Here is a 19,767-nt window from a genome sequence, read left to right as displayed (position 1 = left end):
CAGCTTAATACTTAGGAATCTGAGATGATATTTGCAAAAATCAACAGCAATGTACCATTTGACCTTTCATGCAATTATTTTAAAGATAATTTAGCACTGTACATGGAAGTGATGTAAAATGAAAATATAGCTACCTCATTTTTAACAAACTGCATCTTTTTGTAATGTCACACCAAGCCCTATTTTATGTTTTAACACATAAATACCAGGTGTACATGCCCTTGAAACCATGATGCTTCAATATGGGGGTCTAGTGGGTCCATGGACCTCCTCATTGAAGGTCAGTGTTTTGTACGATCCACCCAAGACAAAGTGTCTATTCAAAGAGTATTAGCCAAAAAAAAAAAAAACAGTAAAGAAGGTTGATAAAACTGTTTATCCAATATTTGTAATTTCTACCAAATTACTTTTATTACCCTTCAACTGAGAAAAAAAATTATAAAAATCAAGAAAATCTAATAGTAGTGCAATGTGAAAGAAAGAAAGGGAATTTGGGCAGTGTAGGCAAGTATGGAGCACATTTACTGGCAAAAACGATATGGTAATGGATAGAAACGCGTTGTGTGCTGATATGGTTTTAAATGTTAAAGAGAATAAAAAAGCACCCATTTTACTGTAAAAAAACTTAAATTCATTTTCAATTCTTTAATGTTCCCTATTGGATGATACCTCCAGATACACCAAACAAGTTTTTCCGGGTTAAGCAACAATTAAAATATACATACACACATTCCACTGTGCATCAAACACTTTTCTATGAACGGCTTCACTCACACATTACATATATACATACATATATAGGTATTATAATATGGCTTAAATTGATTGCATGCTGGCTCCGCTTTTAGGCAGTGCCTAAATCTATATATTAAGAATGTCGAATTTTTAGTTAAGGCTGTGCCGTTTTTATTTTTGGAGCGTTTTTAAGGCTGAACATATTCTTAACTATGTTCTTAGATTTTAGTGTATATAAAAATATAATACTCAATGAATAATTGGGAAGAGAATTGCAACAATAATTATTTTTTTTTTATATCGCGAACACAATTTTATTCGTCTTTATTTTAGAACGCATCAGACTAACAACACAATAGTCACGTTAGGTTCGTAGCAGGTTCTTAAAATTTGGAAAAATCTCAGGCTAGACGCTCTTATAAAAACGTTTTTATTTAAAGAAGAGTGGATTAAAATACGCGGTAACACTTACTTGTCTACTCGCCGCCATTCCAGTCTGCTATGTGCAAAACAAACGAATATTGAGTGACGAATATTTTCTAAATAATCTGGTTTCTCATCAAATAAAGGCGGATAATTCCACTTAGTTTTTTTAGCGCGCAACAGCAAACAAAATAATGAATACGATATTTTTTAATAGAATGCTTCCTTTTACAAAGTGTGATTGATTGCGGTGAAGCTTACGTTACAGTGTTTCAAAATGATTTCTAAGGTATACATTTCGCCTTCACAGTATTGGTGCTTTGAACGGGGAAATTAGTTCAGAGTGTGAAACCCCGACCAATTTGGCCCTGCGCAATGCGCATGGTTTCGTTCCCCTCGATTGCATTCATAATTGCAACTGACATTTCTTTTTCTGGCCTATTTCGACAGTCATTTAAAAAATGGAAGGTAGTTTTTCGAGAGCTTGCTTTATGTTGTTATTTTCACATACAAAAATAGCAAAACAAAGCAAAAACTGACAACGGTTAAGAAATGATTCTCTGAACCCACGCATATTTGTGAAGGCTATCAACCCAGACCACTCAAATATTGCAAAACTCAAGTGTCTACTTTCCCGTACTTGAAAGTACTTCAAAAGCCAACGTAAACGTCTTTAAAGTATGTCGCCTTAATGGCTTTAAACACTTGTTGACGTAACAGTCGGAATGTAATTCCACACAATTTTCAAGTCAAGGAGTAACACAGTTGTTCTTTGTCTTTTGTTGCTTTCCCTCTAGTCTTGTGGTTGAACAGACTTTCTACCCGATGATCCCTGGAAAATACAACGCAAAAAAAAATCAACGCACATAAAGTCAAAGACTTGTATCCGACTTGCGCGAAGCTGTTGCTTTGTTTTTATTTTGATTATTCAAAAGTCTCATTTTTGTCCCCACAATACTCTATCCTGCTAGCAGAGCTTTCTCCCTGTTTGCTTCTAGTAGTTGACTTATCCGTGTTGAGTCTCTGTTCTTTTAAACAAACGAAAATGCGGAAGAACAGAGACGCGTCACGGATAAGTGAACTGATAGAAACAACAGGAAAAGCCTCTGCTAGCAGGGTATCAATACTCTAGTCAACAATATTAAAAAAGAACTATTTGGCTATTTGGGTATTTTGATCCATTTATCATGTTGACAAATGATATAGCTTCCTATCTATTTTATTCAGCATTGTCAATTGAGTATCTCCAAGTCGCTAAGAGCACCAGGAGAGATTAATAATTTTATTGTAATTTATTTTGTACTTCAATGGGCTCAATGTACAGATATAATTATAATGTGTACTGTTTGTATTGTAGTGAAACCACTGGGTAGAGATTCTATGTACGATGCATCTTGTACATCTCTCAAGAATTATATTTTTCTCATTACAGGGGCGGGTCCAGGATTTCAAAATGGGGGCTGGATGATGGCCGGGTAGACGGCTTATAACTGATCCATCGGTTCTTGGTAGGTCACTACTTAGATCTTACAATACTTCACAGTGAATTGGATTTGTCGCGTCAGCAAAGTCAAGCAGGCGAAGGCAAGTACCTCCCGTCTCTCAAACATTTATTTTCTTAAAACAAAGTGACTTTTTTTTACTCAAAAAGGGGGGTATGGATACCCACCAAATATACTCCCCTGTATCCGCAAATGCATTATCACATGCGAAGAAATGTGACAGAAGAGAAAGTAGTCAAGAGTCAAGGAAGAAAAATCAACTCACCTGCCCGAAGATGTTCTGTTAGTGGAGAATAGGAGAAAAACACGAGTCAGTATCAACGAAGAATAATATGCAATGCTAAATCAGACCGCGGCCAGGGGGACATGGGGGTTGACGAGGTACGGGGGCTCCGAGAAATCAAACCACTCAACTGGAAGGTACCCCGATTGAAAAAAAATTGAGTCACAAGCTAGTGACGGGTTACTTAAAAGAAAACAAACCCTTCGTTTAAATACCTTCATCTTTGTGAGGACCTTAAAGGCCTATATTACTCATCATACCTAAGCACCTTGTATATATTGATAGCCGTAGCGTTATGGCCCTATATAGCGTATCATACCTGGGCACCCCGCCTGGTGACACCCTATATTACGTGTCATACCTGGGCACCCCGCCTGGTGACACCCTATATTACTTGTCATACCTGGGCACTCCGCCTGGTGCGGCCCTATATAACGTATCTTACCTGCGCACTCCGCCCAATGAGGCCCTATATAGCGTGTCATACCTGGGCACCCCGCCTGGTTAGGCCCTATATAATGTGTCATACCTGGGCACCCCGCCTGATGAGGTCCTATCGCTGTTGTTTTCCCGTCAGGGCAGCATCCAAATATGGTAGTAGCGCATTGCGCCACGCCTACATCATAAGGTGACGCTAACGATGAGATAGCTACTGGAGCTGTAACACAACAAAATATAAATTAGAACATATTCAGTTTTAATCAAGTCACAGTAGTGGACTCTCATCAATTCTGCTTTTTGATTGGTTGGCCTACTAGTTGGTAGACTACAGCCTTGTCCAAGGCGTTCTAAACGGGTTACCTGTGGTTGGGTTACCTGTGTATGGTATGAGTTGTCATAGGAAACAAGTTCCCCAAACTTCTAGTAAAATGGCGACCAGTGAAATCAGTACTTTTCGCGATCGACTACTGTATAAATCTCAGAATTCTGTTTGGGATACGTCCAAGGAAAATTGTTTTGCTTTGACAGAGCAGATCAGCTCTTTGGATTACGGCGACGTGAAATTTGAGCGCTTTGATTTCAAAGTCGCAAGAAATGAAGCCACGATATAATCAAAATCCGAATCTCTCTGCAATAACGACTAAAATATAAGTAAATCATACCAAAAAACGTATAGGAGATGTTTCCTTTTCTTGGAAAATGGTTTACATTCATTTGAATCCTTTTCGCAGTGACTACATGCAAGCTGCGGGCGCCTATTTTTCATGTTGCTTTACTCACACTCGCAATTCATTTGAATCATTTTCGCAGTAACTACATGGACGCCGCGGGCCTATTTTTCATGTTGCTTTACTCACACTCGCAATTCATTTGAATCATTTTCGCAGTAACTACATGCACGCCGCGGGCCTATTTTTCATGTTGCTTTACTCACACTCGCAATTCATTTGAATCATTTTCGCAGTAACTACATGGACGCCGCGGGCCTATTTTTCATGTTGCTTTACTCACACTCGCAATTCATTTGAATCATTTTCGCAGTAACTACATGGACGCCGCGGGCCTATTTTTCATGTTGCTTTACTCACACTCGCAATTCATTTGAATCATTTTCGCAGTAACTACATGCACGCAGCGAGCCTATTTTTCATGTTGCTTTACTCACACTCGCAATTCATTTGAATCATTTTCGCAGTAACTACATGGACGCCGCGGGCCTATTTTTCATGTTGCTTTACTCACACTCGCAATTTTCCCCACTGTAGTGGTTAGGGCAGTGGCACTCGTAACGGTAACCCTTGGCAACACACACGCCACCATGGAGACACGGATTGGGTGAGCAGCGGTCTTCATCTGATGAATAACCAAAAAATAGTATAAAAGAAAGAAACTTATTTTATTCTAAAGAAGATATAAGAATATTAATAGAAAAGATATACAGCGAGTGCCAAACAGGTAATACAGTAGCATCCTTCGTAGGCATCTCAAAGAGCAAAAAGAGAAAAAAAAGGATTGGGTTTCCTGTGGCAAAACAAAACGGAAGTGACAAGTCTCTTTCCTCCGCAATTTCGCCACAGGTAACCCGTTCTTTCCCTCCTTTTCTTTATGAGTTGCCTGGAGCAGGCTAATAATACAGTAGCGTATTGTTTTTTCAGGTGAAGGGCTTATACGGGCGAGGCAGTTATTTCAAAATCCGTTTATTTTTTTGAACAACGTGTAGGGAGTGAAAATCTTCCAAACCATAACAAAACAGGCTTTCCCAATGGGCTTTTCAAAATGTTGTGGCGAGTAGTAATGTTAATTTTATAGTCTTCCTTTCCAACATACTGTCCTCATCATAGAAGTCCATGGAGTGCGACACGTTTAGGCGAGGTGTTTATTCGAAGAGGCGCTTATTCATATTTCACCTCCTAAGCGAGGCGCTTATTCGGGGGATGCGCTTATTCGAGGTAGCATCTCAAAAGAGCAGAAAAAGAAAAAAAAGGATTGGATTGCCTGTAGCAAAAAAATCTCCTTAGTCTCCCTCCTCCGCAATTTCGCCACAGGTAACCCATTTTTTCCTTCGGAGGAGGCTAAGCTACACATACACTGGCTCGACATCATACGGAACGCTGTTTGAGCATACCACCCGTGCACTTTGGTGGCCTTGGACCGCATAGATAGTTACTCTTGGTACGAGAACTTCCTCTCGGCCTGACTGGTTTCAAAGCGTGTGTATATCTAGTGTTTTAAGGTCCAGCGAATACAAACACATCAAAATAGCTTGTTTGTAAAGGTATCAACTTTAAAAAAAATATAGCTTTCATTTTCTGAATCACCAAAAGGTGATTAGCTGCAATTGTACAAGTAGTATACACATAATGTCTATAAACTCGCCTTCAATATTGGTTTATCATTCAGGACGCTATTACAAATTTTAACACAGTAAGCCCGATAAAAGACACCAACGTTGACATAAATATCTTGATCTGGAGCTTAGCTCTGTACCTTCACAGTTTGTGCCGGCCCAGCCGTTACGACAGTTACACACATAGTCGTCACCATCTCCAGCACACACCCCTCCGTGACGGCAAGGGTTAGGGTGACAGTGGTCATGCTCTGGGGAATGATAAAACGATCACGCAACGTCTCAATCTAGTAACACAACACACACCGTGACGGCAAGGGCTAGGGTGACAGTGGTCATGCTCTGGGGAATGATAAAATGGTCACGCAACGTCTCAATCGAGTAACACAACACACACCGTGACGGCAAGGGTTAGGGTGACAGTGGTCATGCTTTGGGGAATGATAAAATGGTCACGCAACGTCTAAATCGAGTAACACAACACACACCGTGACGGCAAGGGTTAGGGTGACAGTGGTCATGCTCTGGGAAATGACAAAATAGTCACGCAACGTCTCAATCAGGTGACACAAACCAGTGTCACGCAACACACTCCACCGTGACGACATAGGCGACAGTGGTCATGTTTAGAAAAAGTAATGAAATCATCACGTAAGGTGTAAAAAAAAAAGAAAACTATTAATTGGGAGTAAGTACGCAGCTGCTTTGTCTCCTTTTATCTGTGTTCTACAAAGGAGTTCTTTTGTCTCTATTCTTGTTCTTTGTGTCGAGGTGCGGATATTGTTCATTTGCCCAATCAAATTGCAGCTTGTAAGAGCTGCGTACTGACCCTTAATTGGACATGAGAATACACTGAAAACGTAGGTCACACTGCGGAGAACAGGTGATGCCATGATCAGCCACAGTTACCGTAACCACGGCTTTATCAGTGTCACACTAACCATACACACACCCGTGACCATAATTTTGGAGAATAAATACTAGCAGTTTTAATATGGTTTAATAGTCTGTAAAGGAACTTGTCACGCAACATTTTAAAATCCAATATGGAAAGGAGGAAGTACAAAGGAAAAATAAAGTTCTGAGAGATCTGCTGACCGACCGAGTGGCGGACGGACGGATGAACAGAAGAAAATACCTGCGCAGTTGATGCCTCTGTAGCCGTCTGCGCACTTGCATGTGAATCCTCCGCTGTTCTCGAAGCACATGCCGCCATTTAAACAAGGGTTAGGGTGACACTTCAGCTCTTCTGCAAGGAGATCAAGGGAGATTACTAACATTTAAATTACACAGGGCAAGTACTTATAAGACGTAATTTAATTATTGATTCTCATCATTTATGTCCAAGAATTTATCTAATGAATTGCCTATGAATTTAGAGGTCGTTTATGCCATATGGCATAAACGGCTTGCAGTCTGACTGCGTACATAAATTAGAGAATGCATGGCTGGCTAGGAGAATGTTCGATAATATTGTACGACCAAATATTGAAAAACCAAATTGTACGGACTTCCATCATATAAAAAATGTCTGTATGGCGTTAAGGCTATTTTGATAGGATTTCCGGAGCGAAACTTTTAGGACTATTATTGTATGTATGCATCCCGGATGATCAAGCGCGAGGTAATGCATTTTCCCGCCCTTTTCCCCAAGTCCACTATCTACATAATCCGATCCTTCGTATCTCGGATGGTCGTGCGCGAAATAAGGTATTTTCCTGCCCTTTTTTTCCCCAAGTGCAATACCTTCACAATTTGATCCACGGTATCCCTCTGGACATTGGCAGCGGTAGTTATTTAGCGTCGCTATACATGTTCCGCCATTCATACAAGGCATCGCGTGGCATTTGTCGATATCTTCAAGAAAGATAATTATAAAATGAAAGGAATCAAATACAGAACTCGCCATTTCGCCAAACAAAGAACAGGGCAATGCAAAAAAATAGGTAAAATGGGGGCAAGCGTGATAAATAGGTAAAAGGAAAGAAGACGTTAGGTAAGGAAAGAAAGGAATGAAAGAAAGAAAAAGATGAACGGGAAGAAAGGGGAGGATGCAAGAAAACAATAAAATGGGAGGAAATTTGGAAGAAAAATGGTGGACATAATAGGAAAAAGTCATAAGGTAGAATGCGAGAAAGGAAAATCAAGTGAATGAGAAAATATTGAAAATAAAGGAAAATACAAAAAATAAATACAAAAAATATATTTAGACATCATGACCATATTTCCAATTATTCTGCACGTGTTTTAAGTTGTGCCATGACATTAAATATAGTATTGTCCCGGACGTCTTGCTGTGGGGTTTCGTTTTGTTTCTTCTCCCCTTTCTCCTCAAAAGCTCGAGCCATTCCATCGAACCGGTGTTTTAAACCCGGCCATTGCAAACTCACCGAGGCAAGTCAACCCTCTGAAGCCCTCTGGACACAAACAGTGAAAGGTTGCGCCAAACATGGTACAAGTCGCGCCATTTCCACACGGACTCGAGTCGCATAGGTTGATCTGTTCGTCGCAGTCTCGGCCTCTGTAGCCATGAATACAGTCGCATCGGTAGTCATCCTCGTCGATCACTTCGCGACAGATACCGCGGTTTTGACACGGGTTGGGCTCGCATTTTTTCTCCACTAAAACACAAACAGTGATTTTGATGGTGATGGCATGTAGCACCGTGTTGAGATTTATAGTTATGATTTTGATGCTGATATTCAGAGTTTTCTGGGGTCTCAGCCGCAAGTTTCTCATCCTAGTATAATGCCAAGTATGAAAAAGCACCCACTTCCATCATGTAACCCTTGTATTTTAGATGGTTATTTTCGGTTTTTTTGAATAATTTTATATTTATCATTGATGAAAATAATAACAAAGCTGTGTCTGACAAGGGTTCTCCACCCAAATTTTGACCGCCAAAAAGGGTGGGGGAGGGGGTTGGGGGGCGCACAACCTGGGCAACCCCCTGTGTACGTGCCTGTGTCTTCTGCCAAACAAAACATTTGGAGCTTTTTTGTAATAGGTATGAATCAACACAAGGTTGAAAAGGTATGTTAAACGCCTTTGTGAAACAGAGTGGTTGGGCTGACGTTTCGAGCGTTAGCCCTTCGTCTTTTGCTCCGACGAAGGGCTAACGCTCAAAACGTCAGCTCAACCACTCTGTTTCACAGAGGCGTTCAACATACTTTTCAACCTTGTGTTGATCCATACCTTGTTTACACCACGCCTACGCAGACCATCTAATTTTTCTACAGCTTGCCTGTAATCTTTCTAGTTATACCATTTGTATTAATAGGTCACCACATGGATGCCTATTTAACAAGGAGGTGTGCTGACTTACAATCAAACGGCACAAAATAGAAAGCGTTTTAGCCGTGGAAAATCATATCGTAGGATCGCAGGAAATTGTAAACCACAGTAATGGTGTGGAAAAGCTCAAGAATAAATCTCTTTTAACATGAAAATTAATATTTCAATTATTGTAAAATAACCGTTGTATAAAAAGTCATATCAAGAAAATTGAGCCCAAAGTTGTCGTTTTTGGCAAACGCGGTCACTCCCTAATAAGGAAACTAATATATTCCTCATTTGGAAAATCTGCAGGATTCTTGTATTTTATAAGGTGAGCGTACCCCAGGGGCTTCGTAAACTTTATGACTTGTAACCAGAAGAGAAAAACAGTTACTGTGACCATCTTTAGTTAGTCAAGAAGGTCCCTGAAAAGATACTAAGTTTCCTCGTTACCAGACCCCAAAAACGAAACGTTTCTTCATATGTTCACTTGAAAAGGGTGATATGTTCCAGTCTCCCTAACCGTGTGGCGCAACAGGCTACCCACGCGTCTGGATTACTCACTTTCGCAGTTGTGACCTTTGAAACCATGCTGGCAGACGCATCGGAACATGTTGGGCCCTTGATTCAGGCACGTGCCACCGTTCAAACAAGGCGAAGAGTCACATACTGAAATAATGGCTAAAGAAAAGAGTATATCATTTAATTACATAAAGTCCTATATAAACAGCGCAACAATAGACTGTTTTTTTACATAAAATTATGTGTAAACAGCGCAAAACAGCAGCAGCAGGTCTTTTCATTATATAAAACCTTGTTAACAACGCAAAAAAGACTCTATGGCAAAGCCTTGCTTTGTTGACTTCAAAACAATGAAATGTTTACGACCTATTAAACAGCGGATTTATAAAATGTTTTTCATACAGCATAGAATAACTAGCTGCCCAGCAACAGGCAACAAGATTAAGAGCTATCACACCCACAAGCTGACCTACCCCTAAGTGGGCAAAAATCCCCCTCCCACATCCAGGCTATACCTTCGCCCCATTACATTTTTTTTCGATATTTTCGTCACCTTCACAGTTGACTCCTGAAAAGCCAGGCAAGCAGCCACACGTGTAGGAGTTGTGATGATCGAAACACGAGCCGCCATTTCTGCACGGGTTGTTCCTGCACTTGCTTTCAACTAGAGAAAACAAATTATTTATCATTTATCTCAAAACCGGTTTATTAGAGCTAGGTTCTTGTAATATAACCATTGCAAAACAAAAAAACACGAAAAAACAGAAGTGGGGTACTAAATCACGTTGAAATCTATGCATTGGTCCAGCGCCATCTCAGTCATCCTGGCTGCGAATGGAAATTCTCTAAGGCATAGGACAAACGCCGTTCTTTTCATGGGCTGTTCCAAATGCAAATGAACATAGAACAATCGAATTGATTTATTTGCATCATTTGCATTTGGAACGCTTAAGTCTTTAAGAAATTCAATAAAAATATTTACCAGGAGTGTGGTTCTAACCCACGTACATTGGAACTTAAGTCCAACGCCTTAACCACTCGTCCATCCTGGTTATTGCGTCTTTGCATTTGCAAGTTCAAGTTATATTTACCTTCACACGAGCTTCCGCTGAAGCCTTCTAGGCACAGACACTGGAATGAAGAGGCGGTGGACATACAAGTTCCGCCATTAAGGCACGGGCTGATGTAGCAACGATTCTCGACTGGAAAAGGAGAAGACATAACTTAAACGCATTGAAATGACTAGCACCACCACTATAACAATAGGCATTTTTATCATACTATGGTATCATCATGCGACGGTACGAACAGATAGTTGTAGTTTTAGCTAGTGTTGTGTTGCATATAGAGAGGGGAGTGCGCGTGTTATGTGAATCTGCCGGCTCGTGTCCGGAAGGGGATCTGAGGGGTATTTTTGCAAAACCCTGAGCCCCAGAAATAAATGACCGCTCCCCTACCACCACCAAAAGCTTACAACATATAACATATAACCATATAACATACAACATATAAACATATAACTAATATTATTTTAAAGTACCTCAAGTACTATAACGTTTGAATGATAACATTTTGACAAAAATTCTCCTCCATTCTTTCGGAGGAGCCAGAAAGATCTAGAAGAAAGGTATCACCCACCATCACAAGTGGTTCCTTTGTACTCTGCCTGACATGCGCACTCAAACCCATCGTCCACCTCGGTGCAGGAGCCGCCATTCCTGCAAGGGTTTGGCTGGCACTTGTTACGCTCTGAGGCAGATAAAATATAGGAAATGATAAGAGTTTAAAAAAAAATTAATTTCCTTATCAAATAACAAAGGCCCGTTCCTTATTAGGACATTACATACAATATCCAAAAAAAGTTTTTTCGTATGTCGAGAAATTGCACTTAATATTGCCGAGATTGGTGTTTCTAACGAATTTGCCATCTTGAAACACCCAGACTCGGAAGCTTTATTTCACGGTTTACCGCGCGCTCGACCCAAGGTCTTCTGGATCATTAAGAAAAAAAACACAGATATTGATTGATATAATTTTATTCAATTTGCTACGTACTCAGCTTTTTTCAAGGTTACGTACCAAACTACAAACAAACATGTTTCAATAAGACAAATTTCACACATATACCTCTTAAATTCTTATGTCTTAAAATAAAACCTATACACTTGTTTAAAAAAAACACATACCTTCACACATAGACCCCTTGAACCCCTGCATGCACGTGCAGACGTATCCACCATTAGCTTCTGTGCAGACGCCTCCGTTACGGCAAGGGTTAGGGTGGCATTTGTTCTCCTCTGCGAAAGAAAGAAAGAACGATGAGTAGTTCCAGAAAATATATCCATACCCCCATGGGGGTATCGGAGGTATGACCCCCCACCCATTTTGGATTTTCAACCCCTTAGATAAAAAATAAATACAGTAACTGTTAAGAAAAAAGGGCATTTCCCCCCCCCCCCCCCCCCCCCACTCCGCTCTGGAAATTCCTTGGCGTTTTTCTAGAACTACACAATAATAAATACTGTGGCACACGGCGATTGCTATTGCAATAGGCAATAAGTCTGTGATAAGACTTTTCAATTAAGGTAAGAGCTCAGCCTTGGCGTATTTGAACACGAGTGACTTTATCGTAAGGGTCATGTCATTGTATAGTCACATTACTAGATAAATATAGGCATTGCCTGAAGGCGGATCCACACGCTTTTTATCTTATTGTTTTTATGCCTGAAAGTACAACTCAAATGAATTAAAGGTTCTGTTAACACCTATTTTTCCCTACTCGCTTGGTGCACGCGATACAGGAATCCCATTGGACCACGCGAACATAATCGTATAGCTTACTATGACTTACTACAGCATACTTAACTATGTGGCTCCACAGGGGTTTTGCTATAAGTGAGTAGCTGCTCGCATTTGGCGCATACCTTCACAGTCCTGCCCTTTAAATCCATGTGGGCAGATGCACTCATAGCCTTCCTTGACCTCGTTACATGTCCCGCCATTCTGACAGGGACTGTTGGAGCAGTGGTGGTCTATGAGAAAGACATGTTAAAGATATCACCAGTACCATCATAAATATAATGATATTTTAAATATTTTTAATTATAATCATATTCAGCAGCAACAGTATCATCATCATCATCATCTTCATCATCATCATCAACATCATCATCATCATCATCATCATCATCATCATCACCATCATCATTATCATATCCATCATAAATATAATAACCACACTCACAATATTTATCTGCACCATCATAATTAAGATAATCATTATCACCACTACCACCACCACCACCATCATCATCATCACATATATATCGTCATCAGCAGCACCACCATAATCATTATCATCACCATTATCATCACCATATTCATATTCATTATCAGCAGCAACCCCATCACAATAATGATAATCATCACCACCATTAACATTATTATCATCTCCACCACCATCATCATCATCATCACCATCCTAATAATTTTCATTATCATCGTCATCGCGACTACAATTTTCTTCATTAGAATCACTGTCACCATCCCCATTATCTAAGCAATAATATCACAACTACCATCTTTACCGTCACTAAAAACACAACTAGAACATCTATCACCATCCTAACTTCAACTACTAGAATCTTTTAATCATAGATAACAACGATACTTACTTTATCACTCTCACCATCATCCTAACTAGCACAACCCAAATGATTATTGTTATCATCATCATCATTTCTACAACTACCATCATTCTTTAATCATAGATAAAAACGATACTTCCCTATTACTCTCACCACCATCGCAACTAGCACAATTATTATCATCACGAAAACCAAAGAGTTTTCTGCTTTTTTTTCAGGCTTGCATTAAAAAGGCTAAGGAACTTCAAAGTCTCTTTGCATCCAAGAAAAAAAGGAAATATTTCCTACCCCACATGAAATAAAAAGAAAATATAATCCTACATGGAACAAAACGGTTCTCATCCCACATGGAAGAAAATCGTCTCATCCAACATACAACGAAAAGGATATCACTTACCATCATCCTCATCTTCTTCAAACTCGTTCATCAAGTTTGGATCTCCCATGAGAGGTCCAAAAGGCGAGTGAAAATCTTGCATTCCACCTAGAGCACCCCCGAGTCTCCCCGAGTGCAGTAGGTGCATTAGCAAAGGGTTATAAGGAATGACCATTGGCGGGCGAGGGATATGTGTAGTAACGACCGTCTTCTGTGTCATAGGAGGCGGTCTCATCATCATATAAGGTTTTGGCATTCCCCCAAACAACGAGGGCAAATGTGGAGGTCTAAAAATGAACTGTCTTTTTTGTTCAGTTTTTCCCTTCGAGTTGAGCGGTGACGGGAACTTCTCATGTTTATGACTTGTCTTGACCTTTGTAGGTGGCGAAACTTGGGCAGAAATCCTCTTAAGTGTTTTCCTGCGTTGTTTTGACGGTGGACTTTGTTTTGATTTCCCAGCACTTAAATCTTTATCAACATTCCCTCCTGTTCGGCTATCACTTTGTATTCCCTTAACTAAGACAACTAGAAGGAATCCTAGGGCCACTAATACACAATTTGGCCGCATTTTTTGGTAAAGAAAGCAACCATGGACGGAGGATTTAGGTCTTGGTTGATCTCATATTTCTGCGTTTACGTGCGATCCTTGTGATTAATTGATAACCATTGGGTGGTCTTAGTGATTCGTGTCAAATGCGACGGGGTTAACATTCAAGGCACCGGTCGCTCAGGGAGACGCGTCAGTAATAATTCATGAGAAAGAGAAGAAATCAGTTATTTTTTATATTTTTTCTTATTATTCTTGTTTATAATTTTTGTTTGCTATTGTGCTATTTACTTAGACAATGACTATGATTTCCAAGCAAATCAGAAGTGAATATATTTAACTTTTAAGTTTTCAGGGAATACAAATTATATTTGTACCAATGTAGATAAACATTTTAAATCGTGATGATTATGGGCCCTTTATCTAATTATTGTCTTCTTCGTTATAGCAGTTTCGAAAGGCAAAAAAGTGTTCTCAGATCTAAATAAGTTACCTCAGTAGGGGAAAAACGAGTGTGTTGTTGAGCTATTGTCATCAACGCAGATGTACACTTATCTATACTTATTTTCTTAGCTTTATTTTCTAAAGTACAGAATGAAATGAAGTTATAAAGTGTATTGTATTGTATTATATTGTGATACAGGTAACTCGGTTATCAGCAAAATGTCTTTTTTTTTATTCAAAGCATCAATTTTGAGTATGAACTCGATTTCCGTGTACACCCCCTAAAAAGGCGGTTTTTCCGTTTGTGCTCAACATGGTTATTTTTCTGTGCTTTTTTGGTACGTAAATCATAAGATCAATACAAATACAGCAGGCCCAGGTGTGTATAGAAAAAGACCCGAGTCATGCTGGTCCTTTAAAGAGCTAGTGTACTACAGACCAACTGTTTGAAAGATCCGCGCCTCCTGGTGGAAGAACCTTCCCAGCGAAAAGCTACCTTTCCTTTAACCAACACGGCCGGCTCCTGCCTCTTTAGAGGTCACGCTTCTCACCAAATACAGAGGAAATTGACGATAATCCTTGGCTGACTGAAGTTACCCTGCATGCAGCGGAGCACCAATAAGGACGAACTGCACAACTTGATTTACAGACAAGATACTTCATGAAAACTTGGAATGAAAGAATGCTAATCACGCCGCCATATTATGCTCCCGCGCAATTCCGAGTCACACAAAGCATCCATTTCCATCGGCTAAATTAAGCAAGTAACGGAGAAGCTTTTGATAAAATATCGTTGAAAAGGTATTAAACTTTAATCGTGGGTGGTTATTTTAAAGTTTTCTTGTAAATTAACCAATGGATTTTCAATTGTAAACAATAACAAAGGAGAGGTTGATCGACATTCCTTAAAGAATTCCGTATTTTCTCCTTAATCAATTGGGACATGACCGTAAAGCCGCTCACGGATGTCGATGGCTACCTGTGGAGTGCGTGGTTACTAGGCCCATCGTAGCTATAGACATTTCACAGTGGCTATCTAAGTAATTTTCGCATACAGTACTGACGAAATGTAGTACAAACGAAACTGGCCGAAGTTCGCTGAATTACCTCAAGCACATCCAAAAACACCCGAAATTCGGCAAATTTTGACACAGAAGAAATTCTTTTGTTTTACACGCTCACGATCTCCGGCGATTTTTGCCCAAGCGACGATTTTAGGGCAAACATGTTCTAGCCGAAATTCGCCGTATTTCACCTTCCCAAATTTCGGATGGGCTAATATATGTGTTACCTGTTACCTGTCCTCCTCGTGCCGTGTGGCACATAGGGCCTTCACAGTGCTTTTCCACTTTTCCCTGTCTGCTGCTTTTGACCGCACCTCGTCCCAGTTCCTCCACCCCGCCTCGCCTCTCTCCCTTTCCACAGTCCTTCGCCATGTTGTTTTGGGTCTTCCCTGTTTCCTTCTGCCTTTTGGTGTCCAAGTTAATGCTATGCTGCAGTCATTTTCTCTTCCTTGTCTCAACACGTGTCCGATCATTTTCCATCGCCGTCTCTTCACTTCACTGCTCAATTGATGTACTCCAGTTCTTCTCTGTACCTCTTCATTCGTTACATGGTCTTCCCAACTAATCTTCAATATCCTTCTCAAACACTTCTGTTGGAATACATCTAGCAATTTATCATCTTTCTTGTTCATCTTCCACGTCTCGCAACCGTACAATAAAACCGAAAGTACCAACGACTTGTAAAGCTTTATTTTTGTCCGTCTCATGATCTTCTTTGAGTTCCATATACGTTTCAGCTTTGTGTACACACTCCTTGCTTTTGATAATCTATTTCTGAGATCTTTCATTCCACCACCCTCTCTGCAAACTTTTGCTCCTAGGCATGTAAACTCGCTGACGTCTTCGATTTCTTTTCCATTGATCACAATATTTCCATGCTGTTTGGCATTTATCCTTAGCATCTTCGTCTTCTCTAAGTTTATTTTCAATCCCGCTCGCCTAGCCTCGCCGTCCAGCTTTGCTGTCTTCTCCTGAATATGGTGTTTTGTTGAGGAAAGCAATGCTATGTCGTCCGCAAAGTCTAGATCGTCCAGTTTAGATGTAAATTTCCATCGTATTCCATTTTCTCCTTTTCCAACTGACCTTCGCAATATCCAGTCTATGACCAATAGAAACATAAAGCCCGACATATTGCAGCCTTGCTTTACCCCCGTCTTTATGTTTAACCATTCTCATGTTTCACCCTGATCTTCGACCGCACACTACAAATCTTCATAAAACAGCCTCACAATGCGTATAATCTTCTCTGGAACGCCATACTTTTCCATAATTACCCACAAACTCTCACGATGGACTGAATCCAAGGCTTTCTCAAAGTCTATGAAATTAACATACAAAGTTGCCTGCCACTCATTCACTTGCTCTATGATGTTTCTCAGCATAAATACTTGCTCCGTAGTTCCTCTCCCTCTTCTATAGCCAGCCTGCTCTTTTCTCAACTTTTTGTCAACTCCGTTCCGTATCCTGTCAATAACAATTCTTCCAAGTATCTTCCCTACGATGGACAATAAGGTGAGTCCTCGTGAGTTCTTACTTTTTCCTCAACTGCCCCTTAACTCTCTCCGATCGTGCACTCAATATTTTCTCATTCATCTGTTGTCTTTCATCTATCAGACTCCAAGACTCTCCGCTAATCCATGGTTTGTTCTTCTTTCGTGGCTTACCTAATATATACTAATATATTAAATATATACAGCTAATATGGCTATGGCTAATATATACAGCAGAACATTCTGAGAATGTACAGATACTAAATGTTTGTTGGCAGAGCGACACATGTTTTTATCAGCAGGGAAGGATAGTGTACATGACGATCGAAGGAAAATCAAACCGTTGTTCTTGTATATTTGCGGGTAAATTATATTATGGAGAAAATTATAGGACTGAACACTCCATGACACGTCTTTTTCCGATTCTCAGTTGATTGATTTTATCATAGGCTTCCCACCCGCGTCAGTGAAGGATTTCTAAGTACATACGAATTCACGCAAATAAACATCTATGAGTTATATCTTCATGCTCTATTCATGAAATAAACTTCGTTGGGATGTAAATGTATCCGTCTGTTGTGTTTTTTCTTCCCAAGAATCTCAATTTTAGAGTTTAGAGCGATATAAGTTTGATTGAGATTTACTCTAATCGGTTTACTGCCGGATTTTAAGCAGTACGAAATCACTGACCCCGTACAGGATGGGAGAGGTATGGAACTAAGACATAATTTTTTAAACGGCTATTTTAGCTATCCGCCGATGATCGGCCACATAGCAACTGGTCAGATGGCATCATGGAATGTAATTTGCATAGACAGCTTAGCCCCCCACCAGTGTTATCGTACTGATTAAAATCCTGCAGAATATTGCGCTGAAGCTAAGGTAGTCAGATTAAATTTGCCAGCCATGTCTCATTAACATTCTTAGTATCGACTCAAAATCCGAGACATAGATATATCGCTCTAAACTCGTAAAATTGAGCTTCTTGGGAAGAATACCACAGACGGATACATTTACATCCCAACTAAGTTTATTTCATGAATAGAGCATGAAGATATAACTCATAGATGTTTATTTGCGTGAATTCGTATGTCCTTAGAAATCCTTCACTGACTCGGGTGGGAAGACTGTGCGGCTTCGTCACGTTCTTACATAACGAAAGTCTAAAAAACTTCAGAAAATAGCTATACATTCGACCTTCAAAATTCGACAAAAAACTTTGGAATGTTAGAAAATAGAACAAAAATTTTGTAGAAATGAAAGTGCATAAAAAAGTATTTTGGCCCAAGAATTATCTGATACCTCAGGAAACGATTTCCTGTAGGTGAGAAGTTAACAGATGGCACAGTTGCCACAAAGCAGGGCCGATGTAAACATGAGGCCTGTCCTGTTGCGTTTTTCGATCAATCTCAACAAACTGTATTATTCATTTCCACTTCATTTCCCTTTGATATAATTTGAGTAACCTTCCCATGAAAGAATAACTGTGCTCTCGGCAGGTACCCTTCTTTAAACAGAAACTGTATTCATCTTGGAGTGACTTAGCTCAAAACATACGACGATACAGAGCTTAGAGACATGCTTCCCCTCCTTTGCTTCTTCGTATTCCCTCTCACATCGGCCATTCAGAAAACGAGGAACTCCATGTTTGGGCACTATCTCCTTGCATCTCCCTACGACGAGACGGGTGTTGGGGAACTCTGGGAATGCTACAAACTCTGCTATGACGACAAAGAAAACTGCGCCAGCATCAACTACGACATGAAAAAAGGGAGATGCAAACGCATGAAGGTTACACACGTAAACATGCGTAAACAACTCGTGAAAATGGAAAACTCTGTTTATGCGGATATAAGAAATGGTAGGTACACCAAAAACGAATTCGTACAGTTATTGATTAACAGACTGCTTTTTTGATTTGCAAAGCCCTAAAATCATACTTGCTATTTTAAAGATATGTCTATGTTACGACCTAACGCTTTCAATATTTAAAGGTAAAGGTTGTGCTGACAACCCCCACCCCCTGGGGATGGAAAGTGGTGGAATTCCAGACTCAAGTATAACGGCTTCGTCATCTTTCGCCTATACACACTCCCCTCATTTCGGGCGCCTTAATAACCAGCCAGCGGTTGGACACGTTGGCGTATGGGCACCCAGTAATAGCCGAAAAGGCGAGTACCTGCAGGTGGACATGGGCCGAGTCACGTGGGTTACCCATGTAGCAACGCAGGGGCGCCCAGACTATGGCAACTGGGTGACGGAGTACACTGTGGAGTACAGTCTGACGGGAGATCAGTTGCAGAGTTACCAAGACGGGAAGGGTGTGGTTAAGGTAAGACACGTGTACACTGTGGAGTACAGTCTGACGGGAGATCAGTGGTAGAGTTACCAAGACGGGAAGGGTGTGGTTAAGGTGAGGACACAGTGTGAAGAATAGTCTGACGGGAGATCAGTGGCAGAGTTACCAAGACGGGAATGGTGTGATTAAGGTAAGACACATGTACACCGTGGAATACAGTCTGACGGGAGATCAGTGGTAGAGTTACCAAGACGGGAATGGCGTGATTAAGGTAAGACACATGTACAGTGTGAAGTACAGTCTGACGGGAGAACAGTGGCAGAGTTACCAAGACGGGAAGGGTGTGGTTAAGGTGAGGGCACATGTACAGT

At 40.4% G+C, this 19,767-nt stretch overlaps 2 protein-coding genes and 1 non-coding gene across 4 annotated transcripts; all 3 read right to left on the bottom strand.

Moving 5' to 3' along the window:
• Window positions 1-1,350: 1,350 nt before the first annotated feature.
• On the bottom strand, window positions 1,351-14,149 carry LOC5504389 (fibropellin-1). Of its 2 annotated transcripts, XM_048734475.1 has the most exons (15): window positions 13,574-14,149; window positions 12,454-12,561; window positions 11,716-11,826; window positions 11,168-11,278; window positions 10,621-10,731; window positions 10,083-10,193; window positions 9,572-9,688; window positions 8,122-8,352; window positions 7,478-7,588; window positions 6,870-6,980; window positions 5,872-5,982; window positions 4,627-4,737; window positions 3,473-3,601; window positions 2,926-2,940; window positions 1,351-1,990 (listed from the first exon to the last, which is right to left on the bottom strand). In XM_048734475.1, exons 1-15 carry the CDS (start codon window positions 14,118-14,120, stop codon window positions 1,977-1,979), a joined length of 2,049 nt encoding a protein of 682 aa, XP_048590432.1. In that variant the 5' UTR covers window positions 14,121-14,149; the 3' UTR covers window positions 1,351-1,976. The 2 variants fall into 2 exon arrangements, with proteins under 2 accessions (XP_048590432.1, XP_048590433.1); XM_048734476.1 differs by lacking the exons at window positions 1,351-1,990; window positions 2,926-2,940; window positions 3,473-3,601; window positions 4,627-4,737; window positions 5,872-5,982 and adding an exon at window positions 6,143-6,255.
• Trnal-uaa lies at window positions 10,509-10,581 on the bottom strand. The gene has a single exon. It is a non-coding gene; the product is annotated as a tRNA-Leu (tRNA).
• On the bottom strand, window positions 14,045-18,060 carry LOC125573742. The gene has a single exon (XM_048734477.1). It carries the CDS (start codon window positions 16,735-16,737, stop codon window positions 15,838-15,840), a length of 900 nt encoding a protein of 299 aa, XP_048590434.1. The 5' UTR covers window positions 16,738-18,060; the 3' UTR covers window positions 14,045-15,837.
• Between the last annotated feature and the right edge of the window lie 1,707 nt (window positions 18,061-19,767).

The sequence above is a fragment of the Nematostella vectensis genome, chromosome 11 (genome assembly GCF_932526225.1).
Source record: "Nematostella vectensis chromosome 11, jaNemVect1.1, whole genome shotgun sequence".
Taxonomy (NCBI): Eukaryota; Metazoa; Cnidaria; class Anthozoa; order Actiniaria; family Edwardsiidae; genus Nematostella; species Nematostella vectensis.
This window is presented reverse-complemented; position numbering and strand designations above follow the sequence as displayed.